The 23,453-nt window shown below is 41.7% G+C and overlaps 1 protein-coding gene across 1 annotated transcript in view; it reads right to left on the reverse strand.

Annotated features, from left to right (window-relative positions):
* tsnare1 (T-SNARE Domain Containing 1) overlaps positions 1-20,530 on the reverse strand; it is a 134,051-nt gene extending 113,521 nt beyond the window's left edge. Inside the window, exon 1 of the mRNA XM_027277193.1 lies at positions 20,413-20,530. Within this exon, the coding sequence (XP_027132994.1) occupies positions 20,413-20,497 (85 nt within the window). The 5' untranslated portion in view covers positions 20,498-20,530. The remainder of the gene's footprint in view (positions 1-20,412) is intronic.
* Positions 20,531-23,453: the final 2,923 nt, after the last annotated feature.

A 23,453-nucleotide genomic window follows, 5' to 3' on the forward strand; every position in this document is an offset into this window, starting at 1 on the left:
GAATTTGATACGAAACATCCAAACTACATGTATAACAAATGTGGGACAAATTAAGCTACAGTATCATGAACACTTTAATGATATATCATAAATTATTTAATCTCAGCAGCTCTGTCAGGCAAAACCAGGAAAAAAACAAAACAAAAAAACACTGCTTCACAATTTTAGATTTACTTTGTGTTCATCTTATTTTTGTGTACTAGTTTTAAAGAAGCAGCTCAGTTGGAATGACTATTTTCATGTTCACACATGAAACAATTGCTTTTCTGCTGCTGGTGGTGAGGACAGCTCAGGATGTACTCATGCTGAGAAAATTAAGAGAAACATGGAGACCAAATTTGAAATTCAATTTAAACTGCTGATTATGCTGCAGATCAGGACCCATCAAATTAGATTTTTAATTACAATTTTTCTGATCTAATTTTCACATTCATGGTTTTGTGTTATTGATTTGTTTCATCCAATTATGTGTACATGTGTATTATAAATATTCAAGCCTTAATAAATAAATAAAAAAGTCAGTGTAATGAACCCTGGGTTTATATTTAAAAAGTATTTGACAGCCCTCAGTCGAAGCCCTTTAACACATGCAGCATGTGAAAGTTGGATGAAACAAGCAAAATTCTGACAATGTTGTTTCTCATCGAGTGCTGCATCAAGGAGTTTCTAATTGTCAGTGTGGTCGGATCAAAGTGTGATGGAGCAGAGGGGCTTTGAGTGCTTCCATCATCCACGATGAATAAATATATCAGATCTAGTGGGCATTTTAACCTGATCTGATTCTTTACTGTTTTAGTATCAGAAGTCAGATGTGCTATAAATTATGTGTCATCATGTAATCAACCTAACCTGTAACCCTAATCCTATGGGGCAACAGCAAATGTTTAGAATAGTTCTAAAAGGCCACCTAAATTCAAAATGTATGTTTTTTATTATCACATATGTCTAGTGCTGTTCTTCATGGTATTTCCAATAAGTGATTCTAAGGGCAGCTACATGATGCATCTATGGCCCAGCCTCACTGATTACTGTACAAAATAAAGTTTGGTATGCTCTGTTTCATTCCATATGTAGTAAATTATTGATCAACATAATTCACTGAAATAATTGTATAATTGTGGCGTGATAAGTTTTGCATAGAGAAATTCAAGATATAAGCTGTGTAGAAAAAGTCTCAGTTTTTGTGCTTTTACAGGTGTTTTCTGTAGACAGGTGTTTCTATGGATAACAAACTGCTAACTTTTCACTGCCAGAAAACATCCAAATTGTGATTCGTGCTGCCAGCTACAGTAGTAGCTTCAGTAGCTCCAGAGCTGTCCAGAGAGAAGACGCAGAGGACACAGTGAAGCCAAAGTCGCAAAAAGTGCTCATATAAGGAAGCAGGTTCACAAAAGACTGGACCTGAAATCAGTGGTGTCTCAGTTGGTCCATTAATTCATGCGTGGCTGTCTCTCACATAGCCCACTTTGGCCACTTACTGCCCATCAACAGTGCATGGAGCTGGAGGAGCAAGTGCTCATCACAGCCTTGTCACACTCAGTCAGCCCACTTGCTTCATTCAAGCTTAATGAGCAGGTCTGTGTCTCCAGAGAGCTCATCACAGGGAACTAACAATGTGGACGCATCCATAGGTCAGAGCTAAAATCCAGCAACCAAGTGAGACTCCTCAAACTGTGATGAGAGGTGTGGGAGGGAGGGGATGCTGCTGTCAAGCAATGACAAGGAAGTCTTTACTTCTCACAAGGAAATAAATCTCTTTTATACAGGCAGCGGTGTTTGAAAAACATCTTTGACTGTCAAATGGCACAATTTATTTCTTCTCTGTGTTCTATACAGTTTAAACTGAATATCGTTTGGACTGTTGTTCGCATAAGACAATATAGATAATAAAAGACAATTGTAACTTGCAGCCCTACTTCATATCAGTTGGCTTATTTCTTTACCTCAATGTAAAGTTCAGAGTTTTGAATATATGTTTTTGCACGCTCGACCTATAAAGAAGAAAACATGAAAGACAAATCAACCTTGTCCCCTTTTTAAAAAAATAATTAATTTAGATATCTATTTACACAACATACCTTTTTACCCCTAAATTCCTCTGGGCATTGCATCCGTGACAGTTTTGGTCCGTTCTCTACCAGGAGGGTTTCAGAATTGGAACGTTTTGCCCTCCTGACTTCCTCAGATTTGGTAACTTTGTTTATGTAGTTCTACCATGGGTAAGACGGCTACGTTAAATTAAAGTATTTGCCCTTTTGTTTTTATGATTAATAGTCTAATAAATCTCTATGCCGTTTCAATGTCTGACTTCCAGCCAGCTGATCTTCCCTGTGCTGCTGCACATTTATTTCGCTGAGCAGAGTGGAGATGCTTCTGGAATGTGTTGCAATGCTTCTGGTGGCATCACAATCATTGTCTAGAACTGCTGCAATCAGCTCTGCTGGCCGCAGCCACTGACAGTATAAATATTGGACAGTCTATGCTTGATGTCACCCATAGTTTTCTGAAGAGACATTTGTAGCTTGTTGGTTGTTCTGCCTCTTGGGGAACAGGGAAATTAGCTATAGGCTACAGGCTGTAAACATGTTTATTTCTGCTGTGAAGCTGGACATTTTAACATGGGGACTTATGGAGGTTGACTCATTCTGTAGCCAGCCTCAAGTGGACGTTTGAGGAATTGCAGTCTTTGGTACATCTGCATACTGTAGGCTTTACTTTGCAGCTACAGAGGTTGCTGCTTGGCCATGGCTCAGCACATTGGAGCCATGCCCAATGGAATTTCAGGGAATTACCCCATTTGTAATTTTTTGGGGCAGCTGTTCAGACAACACTAAGACTAAAACTAAGTGTAAGTGACGTATAAAATTTAAGTTCGTTATGCATAAATAGTTCACAAGTTAAACTAATTTTAAGTTAAATAAATAAATAAATAAATAAATAATCTGATGCAATTGTAAAATTGAGGTGTTAAAACGTCATGGGACAGATAAAAATGTTATTGGTCATTGTAATTAGTATTTCATGGCCGGAACTAATGTTTCCCAGGTGTGTTATCACTACGGTGAGATTTGTGGAGACTGTATGCGACACATTACTCATGTCATCAGGCTCTGTTATCTTCGTTCATTCGTTATGCTAAAGTAGAAGTTAAAAGAAGAGAAGAAGTGACTCTAAAGGGACTTTAAAAACACTTTAACCTCTTTTCACGACAAGCGGCCAATGAGGTATTTGTTTAAGTTTGTATTTCTTCGTTTTGTACGTACCTCATTTGTATTTCATCTTACATGCTAACGTAGCTTCTACATGTGTTTGCAATATGTTTGTTCATGTGAATACAGTTCTCACGGCGTGAAAGCGTGCCGGCGTAAAGGCGTGCTGGCGTGTGCAAGACGTGCAGGGATGAGAAGCAAGTTATGTCCTCAGCAATAAACGCCCGTTTCAAAGAACGACCTGTGTCTGTCCTGTTGTGAAGAGAGCTACAGTGAGAACTCACCTGCTCAACACGGGTAGGAGAGACGATGAGACCGCAGCTGCGTAACGACGCGACGAGGAACCGGCATCGGATAAGCAAAGCCCACCACGAACTGTCGGCGTAGCAACAGCAAGCAACGGCGATTAGACTGTGTTTAAGACGCAAGTTTCAAGCCAACGCCAGAAAGTGCTCTACCATATCCTTAAAGTTAAAGCGGTGTGAGAAGTGGATTCGCTTGGAAATTGTAAAACAAGGACTCAGCTCTACTAACCTTGCATACTGTGTTATAGCCTACATGTCTAAGGGGTAAATCTAATGTGCTGGTGATCGTGTTTGTTACACGCTACAAGGTTTAAAGGGTAAATACACTATCATAAGCTGATTTAATTAGTAAGCAAGTAAACAATATTCAGTAGAGACTACAGAAAGGAACGTTATTTGAATTGAAGTTAAGTTTGTAAATCTGCATTTATAAAAGGTAACCAAGTTAAAGGGCCATTTAGACCAATTTAAAGGGTCGCTCCTTTGGTTCAAAATATTTCATGTGCAAAGTATAAGTGATTTATGCATTTCTAAGCATACCTAACCTGCAACAGAGGTTTCTTTGCATTTGTGCCAAGCTCTCAATTCTTGATTTTATCATCTTTGTTTAGAAATTGAAGTGAATAGCTACTGTATATGCTTTCATAGCCATTCAAGCTATTTTAAGATGTCTAACACAAGTGCGGAGACCTGCCGTGACAATACTCAACCTGAAGCTACAGACACTGAATCTGCAGAAGTGGAAGGACTACGAAGAGGTGAAAGAGCTCGAACACTCACAGAAAAGGGAGTAGGATTTCAAGAAGAAAGGCTGAAGAGTGTACAACGTCGGTACAGAATCATCTATGAGAAATGGAGGTATCATGCAAAAATAGGGAGAGAAATATTGAATGATGAGGCTTCCATAGAGGAACTGAATGAGCTGATTGAGAACATGAAAGGCACCTGTTCTGATGTAAAGGTCATCTACGAAGAGGTGCGTCGATTGAAAACTCCTGAAACAGAACTGAGGCGCAAGGTTGATACATGCATATCACTTACAGATTTCATTATTCGAAAGGCAGAAAGGCAACTTAAGGAGCAACAGATTTCATTATTCGAAAGGCAGAAAGGCAACTTAAGGAGCATGCAACAGGTAAAGAAGAGGAATCTTGATGTTGGATCGATCCTAGACTCAACAGGTTCGTTATCAAGGCCACCTGTGCTTCAGCGATCAAAATGTGGTTCTACCCGCTCTAGCATCCACTCAGTCAAAAGAAGTGAGGCTATGGCTGAAGTTGCTGCATCCCAAGAAGTGCTGGCAGTATTGGATGAACAAGAAAGAGAAGAAATAGAACTTCAAAGGCTTGAGTCTGAGAACCTAGCTAGACAACAAGCAATACAAGACAAACGTAGAAAGCTTAACCGTCTGGAAGAAATTAAGAAGTTGAATGCTGCACGAGCTCGAGTAAAGGTCTATGACCAAGCTGAAGAAAACTCTGTAGCGATTGATTTCTTGCCTGACGCTGAACCACCAGGAGACCTCCAAGTTCTTAACCCTTCAAGCCCACCTTTCATTCCACAGTCATTACCAGTCACAACACAAGTCCTCAGTGTTTCAAGTTCTCCATTCATCTCTCAACCCCTGCCAGTTACAAGCCAAGCTCCTGTTCTCCACGAACGGCAGCCAGTACCCATGCCTCAAGTACAGAACAGCTCTGATTTGGTCAACGTGCTAGCAGAAGCCATAAGCGCTAATCGTCTTCCAACACCTGAGCCTGCATTATTCACTGGAGATCCTTTAAAATTCAAAGACTGGCGACTATCTTTCGACACATTAATAGACAGGAAAAACATTCCAAAGAATGAAAAACTGTACTACCTTAGAAAATACTTAGGAGGTGCTGCAAAGAAAGCTGTTGAGGGATTTTTCCTACCAGGCACCGAAGCAGCATACGACTCAGCTTGGCAGGTGTTGGAGAAACGCTTTGGAGACCCATTCATAATTGGCAAGTCCTTCAGAGACAAGCTGCATGGATGGCCAAGGATAAGCTCTAAAGATGGTTGTGAGCTAAGAGAATTTGCAGACTTCCTCAAGGGCTGTGAGGCTGCAATGCCCCATATTAAGACATTAGAAGTTCTCAATGACTGTAGTGAGAGTCAAAGGATTCTGCTGAAATTGCCGGATTGGTTGGTATCCAGATGGAACCGCAAAGCAATGGAAGCCAGACAAACTGACATGGGGTACCCACCATTCAAGGTACTTGTTGACTTTCTATCAAAGGAAGCAGATCTAGCTTGTGATCCTATATCCTCAATACAAGCACTCAAGAATGTTGAAGGTGAGAGGCCAAGGCACCCACAAAGTCAAACCATTCAAGCAAAGACGCTGCTCACAAACACAACACAGAGTAGCATTCCATCATGCACATTCTGCAAAAGGACAGGACACACTCTTGCCAAGTGTCGAAAGTTCCAGAGCGTGTTAAGTTTGTGCAAGTAGAAAAGCTTTGCTTCGGATGTCTAAAACCCGGTCACCACTCAAGAAGATGTGACAATAAAAGCACATGTGAACAGTGTCAAAAGAGACATCCGACATGTCTACATGACGACAATTTCAAAGAACATCAAAGGTCAGCACTCCCTAGAAGAGACTATAACTCAAAGGACAAAGTGGAAACCAAAGAAATAGCCGCAATAGCAACCACCAACAGAGTCATGCAAAGGGGCCCAGGCACACACACCTCCTCAATTGTACCAGTGTTAATCTCACCCATTGAACGGCCAGATCAGGAAGTCATTGTTTATGCACTCCTAGACACACAGAGTGACACAACTTTCGTTCTAGACCAAGTGGCTCAAGACCTTGACATAGGGCTGCACGATATGGCCTGTAACCAATATCTCGATATTTTTAAGCTATATCGCGATACACGATATATATCTCGATATTTTTGTTGTTGTTGTTTTGTACTCTTTTTATAGCATTTTAACACTTGTCATATTTTTTATGAATTTTTAATATATTTCATAATGTACATATGAGCACTGAAGCAGTGCAGGATCATACTTGGCTTATGAGACACACTTTTTTAAATCAAATTTTAACCATTCTTCATATTTTATAAATAAACCTTTAATAAATTTAACACCCACGTCTTATTTTGAAAACCGGAAGTGTCCACACGCTGCAGTAAGCTAGTGCTGACTTTCCCAGTTTTCTCAAAGTTTTTGCCATAAAGTCGCAATAAGGGCGCACTTGAAAATATTGGAGCAGCTGACGTGACCACGCGAAAACGAGAGACAGCTGGCGTGACCGCAGTTGTTTTTCTTCGGAACCAAGTCGTCCGTCTCCATCTTCAATTAACTCGCTTGTGCTCTTCACTTCTCTCCTCACTTGATACAAAAAGTACGCATGCGCGGGGTGGGCGGGGCAGTGTGCTGCGTTCTGTGAGCAGCACCAGGAGTGACACAGGCAAAACTCCGGAGAATTAAATGCCGACGGCTTAAAACATTTACGTGACAAGTACTCGATGGTCGCGATATAGTCATTTCATACATCTCACGTAGAACAAGCCGCGATATATCGAGTATATTCGATATATCGCCCACCCCTACCTTGACACAAACAAAGAGAAGACCAGCCTGCAGTTATCTACAATGTCTGCAAGGTCAACAATAATACCCTGCCAAAAACTAACAAATCTACAAGTGAGAGGATACAACCTGGAGAAAAGAATTCCATTGCCACCACTGTTCACACGTGAGTTCATTCCAGCAGACAGGTCCCACATTCCAACTTCCGAAACTGCTCTGAAATGGCCTCATCTGGTACAACTGGCAGACAAGATCCCTCCACCTTTGGACTGCGAAGTGGGCATTCTGATCGGCTATGATTGCCAACAAGCCCTTCTCCCAAAGGAGGTTCTTTCTGGAGAAGAGAATCAGCCATACGCACAGCGGACTGATCTTGGCTGGAGTATTATCGGCTGCTCAAATCCGGTAAGCAATTATGGTGATGCAATAGGAATCAGTCACAGAATCCTAGTACGAGAAGTGACACCTGCTGTGCCGGCATCTGCTGACCTAAAGAGAGAAGTACACTTCATGTGCAGAATTCAAGTCAAAGAGATTGTCCCAACAGATATAATCAAGGCTTTGGAGTCTGATTTCACTGATCACACTGCAGACAATAACCCAGTCTCCCAGGAAGACTTTCTCTTCTTGTCAAAGGTAAAGGAAGGCATAAGGCAAAAGGAAGATGGCCATTATGAACTTCCACTTCCCTTCAAGATGGACAAGCCTAATCTCCCAGATAACAAGGCATGTGCAGTTCACAGGCTCATCTCATTAGAGCGTCGACTGAGGAGAAATGAGCAGTATCGCAAAGACTATGTCCACTTCATGAATGACATCATAAACCGAGGAGATGCAGAGAAGGTTCCACAGCCTGAACTCAATAACCAACCAGCATGGTATATTCCACACCACGGAGTCTATCATCCCCACAAGCCTGGGAAGATCCGGGTGGTTTTTGATTGTTCAGCACGCTTCGAAGAAACCTCTCTTAATGACCACCTCTTGACTGGACCAGATCTGACTAATACATTAGTTGGGGTGCTATGTCGATTCAGAATGGGTCCAATAGCTATAATGTGTGACGTTGAGAGAATGTTCCACCAGTTTCATGTTGTAAAGGAACACCAAGACTACCTAAGGTTCCTCTGGTGGGACGAAGGCGATCTGGACTCTAAATCTTCGGTGTACAGGATGAGGGTGCACTTATTTGGGGCAGCCTCCTCCCCTGGTTGCTCCAACTTTGGGTTCAAACATCTTGCATCACAAGGGCATGGAAAATTTAGTGAACAAGCTATCAAGTTCATCCAGAGAAGCTTTTATGTCGACGATGGTTTAACGAGTGTGAAGTCACCTGCTGAAGCTATATGTCTGGTAGAAGAATCAAGAGCCTTGTGCAGAACGGGAAATCTTAGACTGCTTAAGTTTGTTTCCAACGACAAAGACGTGATTGCAGCAGTACCACCTGAAGAACGTGCTCAAACCAAGGATCTAGACATGGCTCTGGGAGAACTTCACATTGAGCGAGCACTTGGAGTTCAGTGGTGCGTCGAAGTGGATGAGTTCCAATTCAGAATTGTAGTTAAGGAAAATCCACTGACAAGAAGAGGAGTTCTCTCAACTGTCGCCTCCGTCTTTGACCCACTAGGGTTTGTGGCTCCCTTCATACTGGTTGGCAAGCAGATTCTTCAGGCCCTATGCAGAGATAAGTTAGGATGGGATGAAGATCTTCCTGACCACATTCTATTCCAATGGGAATCGTGGCTTAGAGATCTGCCTCATTTGGCAGCCCTGAGGATACCAAGAAGTTACTTTCCACCGAGCTTTGGGGAGGTCACGAAATACGAGCTGCACAGTTTCTCAGATGCAAGCCTCAATGGATACGGTGCGTGTTCATATCTTCGAGCAACAGGTGATTCAGGACAGATCAGTTGCACTCTCGTCATGGGTAAGGCAAGAGTAGCCCCGACCAAACTAACAACCATCCCAAGACTCGAATTGTCATCAGCTGTGACCTCCGTTCGCAACGCCAACGTCATCAAAGGAGAGCTTGAGATTGAAGACTTGCAAGAGTACTACTGGACCGACTCTAAGGTGGTCCTTGGCTGTGTGAACAACGATGCCAAGAGATTTCACACATTCGTAGCTAATCGGATCCAACGCATAAGATTGAGTACAAACCCTGACCAATGGCGACATGTAAGCTCTGAAAACAACCCTGCTGACTGCGCCTCAAGGGGAATGACTGCAATACAGATGAAAAGGTCTAGCTGGTTGAAAGGACCCAGCTTCCTTTGGCAGCAAAATCTGCCATATGAAGAGGAAATGGTGGGAGAAGTCGAGGCAACCGACCCTGAGCTTCGCAAGGCCTATTCTCATGTGGTCAAGACAAAGGAAGTGAATGCGATGGCACATCGTTTTACCAAATTTTCGGACTGGTGCCGGGTCGTGAAAGCAGTGGCCAGGCTTAAAAGATTTGTCAGAGAATTTAAGGGACTTCAGTCAAGAACAAACAAAACAACAAACCTAGAAGAAAGAAAGGATGCCGAAATCTGCATCATTAGGTTGGTGCAAGAAGACGCCTTCGCCGAAGAGATCCAAAAACTCAAACTCCAGAAGGAACACACCATGAACAAGCACAATAAGTTTCACCGGTTGAATGCATTCATGGATAAGAACAGTGTTCTCAGGGTGGGAGGACGACTGTCCCAATCAGCCTTGCACCATGATGTAAAACATCCAGCAATACTTCCTAAGAAATCTCATGTGTCAGCCCTGCTCGTTAAGCACCACCATGAGCGTGTACACCATCAAGGAAGAGGCATGACCATGAATGAGATACGTGCAAATGGAATATGGATTTTAGGATGTGGAAATGTGGTCTCCTCACACATTTACAAATGTGTAAAATGTAGAAGATACCGCAGGACTACTGAAGTTCAGCAAATGGCTAATCTGCCGGAAGAGAGAACTGAAGCGTCCCCTCCCTTCACATACTGTGGCCTCGACTGCTTCAGTCCCTTTATAGTAAAGGAGGGAAGAAAGGAATTAAAACGGTATGGATTGCTGTTTACATGCTTGTGCTCTAGAGCTGTGCACATAGAGACACTAGATGACTTGACAACAGATGCATTTATGAATGCTCTTCGGACATTCATAGCCATCAGAGGACCTGTTCGCCAATTAAGGTGCGATCAGGGAACAAATTTCATGGGTGCCAGGAGAGTGCTTTCTGAGTTGCTCAAGGGAATGGATCAGGAACGTCAACGAGCATTCGGTTGTGAATTTGTGATCAGTGTCCCATCAGCTAGCCATATGGGCGGAGTCTGGGAGCGCCAGATTCGAACGATCCGCAGTATCTTGACTGTTATGCTCGATAAGTGCGCAAGCAGACTCGATACCACAACTCTGAGGACGTTTCTCTATGAAACAATGGCTATAATTAACAGCAGGCCATTAAGCGTTGAACACCTTCATGATCCTACAAGCCCAGAACCTCTCACGCCGAACCACATACTAACCATGAAATCATCAATTATCCTACCACCTCTTGGACAGTTCTGTAAGGAAGACCTCTATCTCTGTAAAAGGTGGAGAAGAGTGCAGTTCCTGGCTAACGAATTTTGGCAAAGGTGGAAGCGGGAATACCTGCTAAACCTCCAGGAACGACAGAAATGGCAAAGACCAACACGAAACTCACAAGTAAATGATATTGTGATCCTACAAGACGACAGCTCACCAAGAAATGAATGGAGACTTGCCAGAGTCATGGAAGCTCACCCCAGTGCAGATGGCATGGTACGAAAGTTGAAGCTTCTCATCACTGAAAAAACACTTGACAAAGGAAAAACACTTACTAGACTAGTTCACCTTGAAAGGCCTATTCACAAGGTTGTCACCTTACTTGAAGCTAGTTAAGTAGCACACATAAGGTCACATACATTTAAACCTGAAACGTTTTGTTGATTCTCAGTGTTGTTTAGGGAGAAAATCCTACATTTAAGGTTTAATGAATGATTTTGGTGGGAGTGTAAGTGACGTATAAAATTTAAGTTCGTTATGCATAAATAGTTCACAAGTTAAACTAATTTTAAGTTAAATAAATAAATAAATAAATAATCTGATGCAATTGTAAAATTGAGGTGTTAAAACGTCATGGGACAGATAAAAATGTTATTGGTCATTGTAATTAGTATTTCATGGCCGGAACTAATGTTTCCCAGGTGTGTTATCACTACGGTGAGATTTGTGGAGACTGTATGCGACACATTACTCATGTCATCAGGCTCTGTTATCTTTGTTCATTCGTTATGCTAAAGTAGAAGTTAAAAGAAGAGAAGAAGTGACTCTAAAGGGACTTTAAAAACACTTTAACCTCTTTTCACGACAAGCGGCCAATGAGGTATTTGTTTAAGTTTGTATTTCTTCGTTTTGTACGTCTTATTGGTGTATTTTGCCGACCAAACCAATCGGCGCGCTCTCTCTCGCAACCAGTCGCCCTGAACACGAGAACACGCTGAACAGAGTTTGCTCGCACTCGCGTTTTTTTGAATCTCTCTCGCGTAATCCAAAATCCGGGATGTTTTACCTAGCTCGCGGGCATCAGGGAGCCACTGTTAATATCAGGGAGACTCCCGGAACTTCCGGGAGACTTGGGATGTCTGCTGTCCTGTTGTGAAGAGAGCTACACTAAGGGCCCTCCTAAGACATTCTATAGTGCATGGTTTAAAATCCTGTCATATATGCAATTAGGGAGACTCCAGCTCCACTTTTGATAGAACTGAGCATAACCCGGGCACAGAGTAAGGTGCAAATAGGGTTGTTTGTACTCTATTAATTAATCAGAGCTGTGTTTTAGGCATGACGTGAATTAAAACAATCAGATTGCCATCTCTTGTTCCCTTTAACAGCCAGGTGTGCCTGCATCTGGTGCATTGCTATTTAAATGGTGTGTTCATTAAGTCGGAGTCGTGAAAGGGTTTCTGCTGAGGAAACAGAGCTGCTCATGCTCTCATCCTGCCAGGCTGTAACAGAAATCTGTAATCTCCTGTCAGATGATTTGAAGACTAATGCCAGCTGTCCCCATGCACTCATACCTCCAGTAGAACTCAGGCTGGTCACTTGCAAAGAAATGCAGCACAGCAGTGACTGGCATTAGTCTCCAAAACATCTGACAGGAGATTACAGATGTCTGTCATAGCCTGGCGGGATAAGCTGAGTTTACAGCAGCAATTCGTCTTCACAGAGGGACAGGTATGTCCAGACTCCACTGTCCCAATCCTCTGTCCCATCCATTGCATGTGACTGAGGATGAGCAGCGATTCCTGTGTGTGTAACAAGCACAGTGTACAGTACATTGTGAATCCTATCTTACTATTTGAATAAGGCAGGGTGCCTTATTTAAAATGCAGGAAAATACAGCTGCTAAAATGCTTTAGAGTATACCAGCTTTTTGTTGGTCATTGGCACAATCGCTCTTCTGCTGCCTCAAGATAGCAATGTGGCAACAGTGCACCCACAACTCATTTCATGACCCCATGGGCGCAAGTTAAATAGATAACATGGGGAGTTCAGCATGAACATGACAAGCGTATCAGAAGCCAGGTATGATGCTTTGCATAATAGGGCCTTAAGAATCTACAGCCATACTAGTTGCTTTGACCTAAATGCTAATATTAAACGTTAACACACTGACCAATGTTGGTCATATTAATGCTTAGCCTGCGTAATGTCCTCCAGGGTAGGCATCTTAGTTTGCTACCATTTGATTAACTCCTCACAATTATCAATAAACATAAAATACAGTTCAGATAGATGGGAATGTCATTTACAGTATTTGTAGGTATTGGAAGTCTTATGGTCAAAGTATTGGATTAATTGAAGTTTTCACATGAGGCTAAACGAAAAGGCAGATTTTGATATAAGCTTATATCCTCAAGGATATAAGCTTATATCCTTGGGGTTAAACTCAACTCAATTTATACAGGACATGCAAACATGTCCTGTATCTCCAGTAGGTTTAAAACAAGCTAGTTACCATGAACAGATGTCTTCACATCTAAGGGGAAAATGTCTATAGCTCTTCCTAATGGCCACAAGGTGACACATCTTGTCATTAAGATGCAACGGAATGTACAAATGGCGATAATGGGGTACACTTTCAGACATTGTCCATGTTAATGGTTTTCACTTGTTCTTACAGATAAAGTGATGGAAGTAGCTCATTCCTTCCCATCCATACCAGTGCCGTTTACACCAAACCCATCTGAAGCCGCCTGGTAATGCTGAAAATCAAACCACACATGAGGCCAAGGCTATACTTTTATTTCTTCTTTAAGTAATATGCCTGCTTTGAAAAGGCTAATCTTGCAGCAGCAACCCACCACCACAAAACATATAGAATATTTCAGTCAACTGCCAGCATTTACAGTACCAGCCACTCAAAACTGCCACCCCCAGGCAGATATATCTATTTATTCCATTCAGATAAGTAAGGGCCTTTCATGGACCTGTCATTGAGCAGCTGGCAGCTGCATCTGTTACACAGCAACTCAAAACAATAAATGATATGTCTTACTGGTTATTAGACCTATCCCTCCTGACCTCCCAATGTCGGCCAGCTGAACTTGAGAACAGTACAAACAGTTATAATCCTGATCTGACTTTGTGGTTAAGAGAGGTTAATTTAGCTGCAAGTGTTTCAGAACATTCCAAAATCAACAATCTGATAATAATGCGCATTTCACGCTAGAGTTCAGAAACATGAGGTCATGTGTCGGGTTGGGTTCAAAGGGTTTTTCGTGCAGAAGGCTTCAGGCATGTGTTGGATTATTTTCAAATGTGACTCAGACAATCATCTGTTCAATGCTTATCATGCGTTGCAAGTATATGTAGAAAAGCAATGGAAGGTAGCAGAACGGAAAGCATAGCAATGTGTTGAACATGTCTTCAGCAGTCCATCCCTAAACAAAAAAGGAGCTCCTTATAATCACCAAAGCCCATTATACTGTGGACACATAATGCCATAATGACCTTGCTTTGACAAAAAATAAAACCCTTCATGTCGTGAGCTCCCTCTCCCTCTGCCTGGTAGGAGCACTAATTATCTGCCACTTTGCTGATTACTCTCACCTGTCTCTGCTGCCACTCCCTCGTTAACCAGCCAGCTGCTCCTCATTTCCTGCTAACCATGCCTTGTATAAAGAGCCCTGTTTCCCAGCACACATTGTCAGATCGTCTGCTAAGCCAACGCCTTTCCTGCCTGCTACCTGCTACTACTCTGACTCCTACCTGTGATCCCGGACCTGCCCGACCACCCTCTGCTCTACAACCCCGGTAACTTGACCTGCCTTCTGCCTTTTTGACCACGATTTCTGCCTTGCCCTTGACGGTACTACTGCCCTGGAGGTTTTGCCCTGCCCCCCAATAAACTGTTGAAACGTATTGCTCGTGTGATCCTCGTCTGTCCAGATCCCTGACACTTCATCCGTCCTTTGCAACTCCGACTCTGAAACTGATGTTGGAAAGTTGCAGGGTCAGGTCTGATGATTCGACAAGCCCTTCATTTGACAAATACCAATGCATCTGTAGTCCTGTATAACCCTCAACAAACTATATATTCTCATGGTAATACTGTCATACTATGACAACTGTGACCGCTGGTGTAAATGTAAAATAGTGAGCTTTTGCCCCCTTTAGTTTTCACTGCTTATTAAATACAGCATATGGCATGTCAATATGTGTTGATGTTGAAGCCGTGTTGTCCTGTCATCCTGAATGAGACACTTGGCTCTGCTGGAAGTGACACGCCGCCTCTCAGAGTGCAGGGTGGAGGGTTGAGAGCTTTTGCCGAGAGAGGGAGGAGAGAGATTAGCCTAAAAGACAGCTCTATTAGAGACTTAACCTGGGCTTTGATCATTTCCTGAGCTCCCCTTCAGATCAGCCTGAGCAACAGACGGCAAATCTGACAGGCTCCTGCTCCACAACCCCCCTCACCAACCACCACCACTCATATCCCTCATAATGTACCCAGGCTTCACTGTGATCAAAGAACCCCTTTCTGGTGACTGAGGCTCCCATCTGTCTGCCCACAATAGAAAAGACTGGAAGAGAGAAGCTGCCTGTCACACTGAGTGAAAGGGAGTATTCCAGGGCACACATATGAGTACAGTATGCTGGAGTCCGGAGACAAAAAGCATATGTGATGTTTGTTTTTCTCTGACACATCCTCCCTTCCTCTTTACTGTGTATCTGAATTGCAGCATTATAACTTGTGCCAGGTACCCCCCTCGAGTGTCAAACATGATTGGTATAAACATACATTCTGTATACACTGCAATAAATGCACAGTACAAAGCAGACAGATAATGGCACATTCATTTGGTGCTGACTAACCACATAGGGAACATTCAACAGAAGAAAAAAAGACCCGAGGCCTTATTCATAAAGCTCAGCACTAACAGAAGTGGATTGCACAACATTTTTTTGCTCAGTGATTTTTTTCATAAACTGACTCAGGTTGTGATTGCCTCTGACACACTGCTGCATACTCTCAGCAATTACTACAGAGACAAATGACAGAAATGAAAAAAAAAGTGGGTAATTTTCTTCAAAGTAACATAAAAACTTCATCCAGGGTGGATCAACAATCATGTTTTACATAACCAAAACACCAACAGTAATCGACAATAATCAAGAGAATCATTTTATTTAACCCGTACTGAAGTGCAGACAATGTTGATTTTAGCATTGTTTGATTTTCCATGTTTTTGGGTCAAAGTGACTAATGGGCACAACAAGTTTTGAATTTGGTCCAGTACTGGTGAGACTGCTAAAGCTGTCAGCAGTAAATCAGGCTTAATATCCTTGCAGGTAATTGGTACGTATGTCCATTAAAAGTGCTTGGTTTTGCAACCAACCAGGTCAGATTGTTATTGTCAGATTGTATGGAAGTGTTCTGCAAGATCTCCTTTCTAAAATAGACCTGAAACATTCATGCACCTATTAGAGTGAGTTGTGTACCTGTGTTGTAGCTCTCGTGGTGTGTGGGTAAGTTCCAGTACATAGCAATGATTTTGCACTCAGTCTAAGCCCTAAATGACTAGTGAACCCGCTGATACAGAAGATAAATGAATCTGATGCATGGACTTGTCAGCATTATCAGCCATTAGCTCAGTTAGCTCAGACCTAGTGGTCTGTCAGCAAGGGTGCACGGCCACGGTTGAAAATCACGCAAAGGTAATGAATAGTTAAAGTCCCCATGAAGTCAGAATTGATAGTCAAGTACTATAGTATATGATACCTCAAATATCTGGTCCAACAATGGCAGATAGTCAGTATTTACATATTTTTTGGTATTCTTTATGGTAGTTGGAGTTGGAGAATGCTTTTTCTCTTATGCACTGCATAAGAGCGATGTGTTTCCTGTTTAATAGAGTGATTTTTAGGACTGCTACATACATCTATACCAAGACCTCACTGATTACTGTACAAAAGCACAACTTTATCAGTGATTCTGGTGAAACTGGATCAGATGTTAGACAGAATACATTTGCTGGTTTTCCCTCTGATGTCCTCTATTCAACTCTAGCTGGAGCAGGTAGACCTGGTTCGAGATCGCTATGTAGCAAACTGTTGTTGTTAGTTCAGTCAGCTGTGCAGCTAACTGAACTGACTCAGGAGCACACAACAGAAAGAAAAGCACCTCACTAGGCTTCTGTACTCCCTGTCAGACTGGCCATTGTGTTTGGTCCCATGTCCAGCTGTGTTCACTGAAAGGTAAATGCTGACACTAGATCATCGCTACCTGCAGTGCATAGCAGGGGAGCAGTAAGTCACTATTGGCTACAAATGCCAAGTCCAACCCTATCAGACATACATGTTGCAGCAAACACATAAAGTAAGGAAACAGTGCTCTATTTTCTGCTTCATGGGGAGTTTAATGGGAAATACCTCTAATCACTAAAGCTGTGTATTATATAACTCACAGATCAACTCTCTGTGCACAATATCTGATCCCGGTCAGTGTGAAATTAAAAAATGAGAGCAGATCACAATCTTGCAAAGGGATTGGCATATGCTTTCACCATTTTACTTTTACACTGAGCATGCGTTGTTTCTGTTCATCATCTTCAGACACACAACCAAATGATACTCTCACCTGCAGCTTTTTAACCCTTCTTTCTTCTTGTTTATCACCAACTACACAGGAATAAGGTAAGAAAGTGAGTAAGGAAAAGGGCCAGTCATTTTTTCCATGACTCGGTAGAGACCAGTAGGCCTGCAAATATTAGATTTACATATAGAAGGAAGCCAGAAACGTGATGATAATGTCTGCTAGTTGTAAAAAGGCAAATGAGCTAATGGCACATCAGTGCATGTGTATGTAATCTCTCTCTTATCATCTGTGTGCCCAAGAGATGCAACAACATATCAGACACCAGTTTGATTCCACACAGCATGAAAAGTAATTTCAGGCATTACTTTGATATCACATCCTGTTTATGTACAGACAGTAGGCTTACACAGGGATAAAATAATATATATGGTGTGTGGATGTGTGTGTCATTTCAGCTATAGCATTTCATCAATGTTTGAATACAAAACTGTATCAACAACAACCATAAGAGTGTTCTTGAGCTGTACAATGGTTCTTTGTTCTGCGCAGAACATGAAACACAAATTCATTGTCCTTGCCATTTATTGATTGTCAGTTTTATCTGTACCGAGTCTTTCTCCATCTATTTATCTTGCTCTTTTATACATAGACATACATACAAACACACACACACACTAACACACACACACACACACACACACACACACACAAACCTCTGGTTTGTCTGGGAACAAGTTTTGCCTCAGGGGCTCTGTCTTGCTCCTCCCCCATTACTAGGCTAATGAAAGCAGTGAGAGGATCAAATCAAATGAAGCTGCTTTTCACACTGCTTAACCCTAATGAAAACCTGTGACCTCTGTGCAACAGCACACACACACACACACACACACACACACACATGCATGATTGATACACAATGCATGCTGTAGGTAATGATATATAAAATAGGTGTAATGTATAGGAATATCAGCTCGATGCTATGTCTTGTGTTGTTGCAGAGACTTGCATCTCTGTCCTATTTGTATGTGCATCTTTACTTGTGTACACGCAGTGTTGATTGCTTGAATTATTAATTTCTTATATGAATAAAAAATGTGTTGTGATGACTGGAACACCTGACTGATTACCTGCTTATAAGAAGGAAAGTGGCTGACTGCTTAAATTCATGCAAACTTTCTAGAAAGGCACAATGTTGACAAGCAACTGGAATGAAAACACATGAGTGCTGCTGTTACTAGGTCAATACCTGCACTACATGTCAATGTTGATTGATCTTGATCTGTTGATTCTGAACATACAGTGTATTTCTTCTTTAGTTACATTTGTTTTCCTACAAAAAAATATCCCAGTAATAAAAATATGTTTGTTTGTTTTTTTAAAGATATTTTTAGAGACAGCTGAAGAGTGACAGGAATGTGGGGAGAGAGAAACAGGGAATAACATGCAGGAAAGAGCCACAGGTCGGATTCGAACCCTGGGCCACCTTAGCAAGGACTGAGCCTTTGTACATGGGGCGGCTGCTCCAATTGAGCTAAACACCGCTCCATAAAAAATATCTTTTAAGGTTAAGAAAAAGTACGCATGTCCCTTGTCAAGTCATTTTTAAGTTATTATTGACTTCTTCAATATTTAACCAGGATCACTATCTCAGGGTCATCAAAAACACTATCAGTGTTTATGAACAATAGGTCAGATGACCTGCAAAGTGTCTCTCTTTGTGATCACCCAGCTCAGTTCCTTTTATGACCCTTTTTAAAGTTTTTGCAGCTTCGTCTCCAGCAGTTCCAGGCAGCTGTTTTCAGTAAAAACATCTTAGTGTACACTACCTAAAGCACCAAACAGCAAAGAGAAAAGCGACACTAAACTAGATCCAACAGTTAATATGGACATAGATCCTTACTGATCAGAAACAATGCTGAGAATGCTTAATGCTTAGAAGTTGCTCCATATCCATTGGATGTGTAAACAGACTGTGTATCATCTTTTTCAAAAGAAATTGACCCCGCCCTCTCATAGGGCCCTGTGTTGTAAATCCAGCACATCCCTTTCCTTTATGACGCTGCACCTTCCCTAAAAGCCCCAAACTCCCTCTTAGCAAGCGTGTCGTGTTTACAAGATGATGTAAACAGAGCATTTAGTCAACAAGAGAGGTAAAACCAATAGAGCTGTTAGTGAGGAAAATATCACAGTAAAGGTGCACACAACAAGCGCACATACAAACACACAGGAGAACAGGCAGGCTGATCATTACACGCTGTTATACAAAGAAGTGCATAGCATGCATAGATCAGTGTGTCGATTATGGTTTTTGCTATAACTGAGCAGCAGTATTATTATTATTATTCAGTGTGGACTAGTAGTTGCCAAGAAGGGGCTTTTCATTCCAAAGTGAAATGTCATTTTGTCAGTTTTTTAATCAGGAAATTGTTTAGTTTATTACTGTTTTAAGCTGTGCATGATGCTCAAAGTGGACAAATTTATTTAACTACCAATATTTGCAGACAATTTTCAAGTAAAATGCAGCAGTGCTTTTTGTGTCAGCTGATACTCAAAACATAGTATTCATAAATAGAAGTCCAAAAATATGCTGGTATTGAATCAGTATGAGCATTATGTTTGAGGTAGCATGTTGTATGTTGTCTTTCACCTTTATCTGACAGATTTTGTTGTAATAAGTCAATAAATATGTTGTGCACTTGGTAGATTGAGAAAGAATGTTCATGCCTAATCAAATGTGTGTAGTCAACAAACCCTACTGTATCTATACAGGCACAAAGAAGTTACTAATTATAATCATAATCATGATCGTAGTATAATCAGAAAGTTAAGAGGCAATCACATTAATAATATTCAGTGCTGTAAGTTGCTGCATGTTTCTTTTTGAATCAGAACTTGTCATATTTTCAGAGGACTCACAACAATTTTATCAAAGAAACCAAACATATTTGTTTTCATCATTCTGTCACAGAAGAGAGAGCAGTCACAGAAATAATTGAAATCTCCAAACTGTGTGTGTCTTAAGTGTGTGTGTGCGTGCCAGAGCTGAACACTCTGTGGAAGGGACTGAAGGAAAATCATCTTTGTTCATAATAATCCTGCCAATGGCTCAAATTTAAAATGATAACCTTTTATTGTTATTAAATGTTCTATGCATGGGGGCATTTATAGAGAGCAGCACAACATGATATTTTCATGAAATCATAACAAATTCTATATTCCTCCTTACCTACTGGCTGGTAACCCTGTCTCGTAGGACCTCCAAATGGGTTGCGACTGCCAAATGAGCCTCCGTCGATGGACCCGTACGACATTGTGCCTGATGGGTGGTGGCGTGTCAGCTGCAGACACCTAGAGAGGGAACAATAACCAGAATGCAACAGAAAAACACAGTTTATATCTAGTTTGATTTGCCAGTCTAAAGATGAATGCACTCGCAGAAATGATAGTAAGTGAAGGAAGGGAACATGAATTTGTTGTGCCTTGTACAGTTGGCATTACTGGAGGAGGGATGGTAATGGAACTTTAACCAGAGCTCCCACTAACGAAATTTCTACTTCTTACCAGCATGTAATAATAATAACTATATGCAAAATGTGGATTTAGTTTCATGAAGGGACATTCGGGAGCTTAAATTTTGGTGAAGTTTGAATTTCTAGCTGCTGCCTTTGTGAATTACCGGAGCCAAAAATTCTTTTGGATTTTGGTCAGAAGCGATGAAATGTGGATATTTTTAGGAGCGGTCACCAGAACTTCTGTTTCATTGAAACAACTATCAACTTCAATCTGAAGTCTCAAAAACAATGACTGTAAGATCTGCCAGCAAGAGACACTGCATAAAAACGGAAAATATTCATCAGCTATCTGTAAAAATGATTATGGCCTTGTGTTTTGTGAGACTTTGGCATCTATTTCTGTAAACTGGTTTGTTCAAGCTAGCATCTACTGTCTCTTATTAATACTGCTTAATTAATACACCCTTATTATGCAATATTTTCTGATGTTGAACCCAAATGTATCCACATTTTAGACACAAACATAATGAAATAACAAATGACTGAAAATGAATGTAATCACACAGAATTGTTTTTCTGGTTTTATAGCATGTTGAAGTTTCATCGCTCTGCTCCACATCCTGTTGGAGTTCTAATGAATCTGAAAAGTTAAATCCAGTTAAGTCTGTTGCACCCAACCAGCTCAGCACCAGACAGCTAGCATAAGGAAAAAGTTACGAGCAAGTTACGAACATGGTGGTGCTGGAGTTAAAGGTGGACATGACTCGACTCACGACTCCAAATATTGCTCCTAATGTCATTCAGGGTCTGCTTGGGTGGGCTTTAGGGTCAGGGTCCCTATGAAGTCAAAATTGACGTGTTTTATTACATAAGTTTTGTACAATATTTCACGTGTATATCACTATCTAACAATGACAAACAGCATTTTTTCAGTATTTCCAGGTATTTATCATGGCATTTGAAAGGTGGTCATTTGAAGATAAACAATAAAAAGTTGACTCATCTTGTACAAGTTTTGCTGCCGGAGCGAATACTTCCTGTTTTGAGTGAGTCTGAGAGCTGCTACATGCATCTATGTTCAGGCCTCATTGATTACTGTACAAAAGCACAGCTTTACATCAAGTTTTATAACCAGGTCCAGGAACAAGGGCCACGCCTTGAACTCTTCCCATTTCCGTATCACATGTACTTAAACACTCCTTATCCGTTCACTCCCTCTCTGATGCTGTTTTCACATCTCCCCCCCAAAGCCCTCTCTCTTTTGTTATCTCTCTCTTCTCTTCTCCATTTCAACCATGGTGCTCTAAGACATAGAGCTACGGAGAGACAGTTCCCCCACCCCAAGTCTCAACTCCCGGGTTCCATCCAGTCTTCACGATACTGGTCAACCTCCATCCACCAACGACCCTGTTCTCTCCTCCCTCCGACCTTCATCCCCTCATCCCTCCATCCCTTCGACCCTCCATCCCTTCATACCTTCAACCCTTCACCCCTTCATACCTTCGACCCTCATCCCTTCATACCTTCAACCCTCCATCCCTTCATACCTTTGACCCTGCAACCCTTCATACCTTTGACCCTCACCGCTACCTTCAACCCTCCATCCCTTCATACCTTTGACCCTCCAATCCTTCATACCTTCAACCCTCACCCCTTTATCCCTTCGACCCTCACCACTTCATACCTCCGACCCTCCATCCCTTCATCCCTCGCCCCTCATCCCTTCTTCTCTCCTGCAAGTCATCATCTCGGTGCATCCTCACTTGCAATAAATTCATCTAAACTCAAATCTATATTGGCGTGGTCCTTGTTAGTGAAAACTTTTTTCTGTGATTTTGGTCAAACTGGATCATATTTTATCAAGAATATATTTGCTGCTTTTTCCTCTGATGTCCTCCGGCTGCTCAGCTTCAACCCTCTGTGATTTACTGCTGAATAACTGTGTCTGCCATTAACAGGCAACACAAAGTTTGGGTTTGAGCACAGCATCTGATTTAGCTATTGTCTACTGTAAATGCCAGTCTATATCTACGACAGGTCCCTCCTGCCTGTTTTAGCAGGAAACACCTAAATATGCTGAAGCAAATAAGACTTTGCTTTCCGTTCCACGGAGACTTTAAAGGTTTAGAGTTGATGGTAGGTGAAACTACTCTGGGAATACTATAGTCCATTTACATTTAATAAGATTAACAATAAGAAAATGATACATTTGCAACTTGTCCAGGAGAGTGAGGAATATGTCAAACAAGCCCAGACTGCTCACACCTACACACTTGTAATCAGTCATAAGAAGTGTGGGTGCACCTGGAGTGTGTGGGCCCTATTATAAGTGAGATGGTGGTGCATCAGTGTGCTGTCCTATCTTTTGCCTGTCTGTTTCTGAAGGTTGAGTGAGCAAACACATTCTACTAACTTCAAAAGGGCAGCATATTAAAGGCATGATGCAGACTGCTTTTCTCCAACATAAACTCCCACATCATTTGTCATAGTGTAGTACCCTTCAGACTGTTACTAAATGGTACTTCAGATGAAACATACAAAACCACAAACTCATCTATTTTGCATAGAATCACTCAACAAAGTTCAGATGTACTAAAACAAAAGATGATGGGTGATTTTAGGAGTAGCTATGTGTAGTAATCAAGCAGAAACCTCCATGGCTGTACAGTGAAGCCAGTGCAGTTCTTTGAACGTTGACTTGAGGCTGGCTACAGAACATGTCAGTCAACATAAACCCCCCATGTTAAAATGTCCA

Source organism: Larimichthys crocea, unplaced genomic scaffold, assembly GCF_000972845.2.
Source record: "Larimichthys crocea isolate SSNF unplaced genomic scaffold, L_crocea_2.0 scaffold88, whole genome shotgun sequence".
In the NCBI taxonomy this organism is placed as follows: Eukaryota; Metazoa; Chordata; class Actinopteri; family Sciaenidae; genus Larimichthys; species Larimichthys crocea.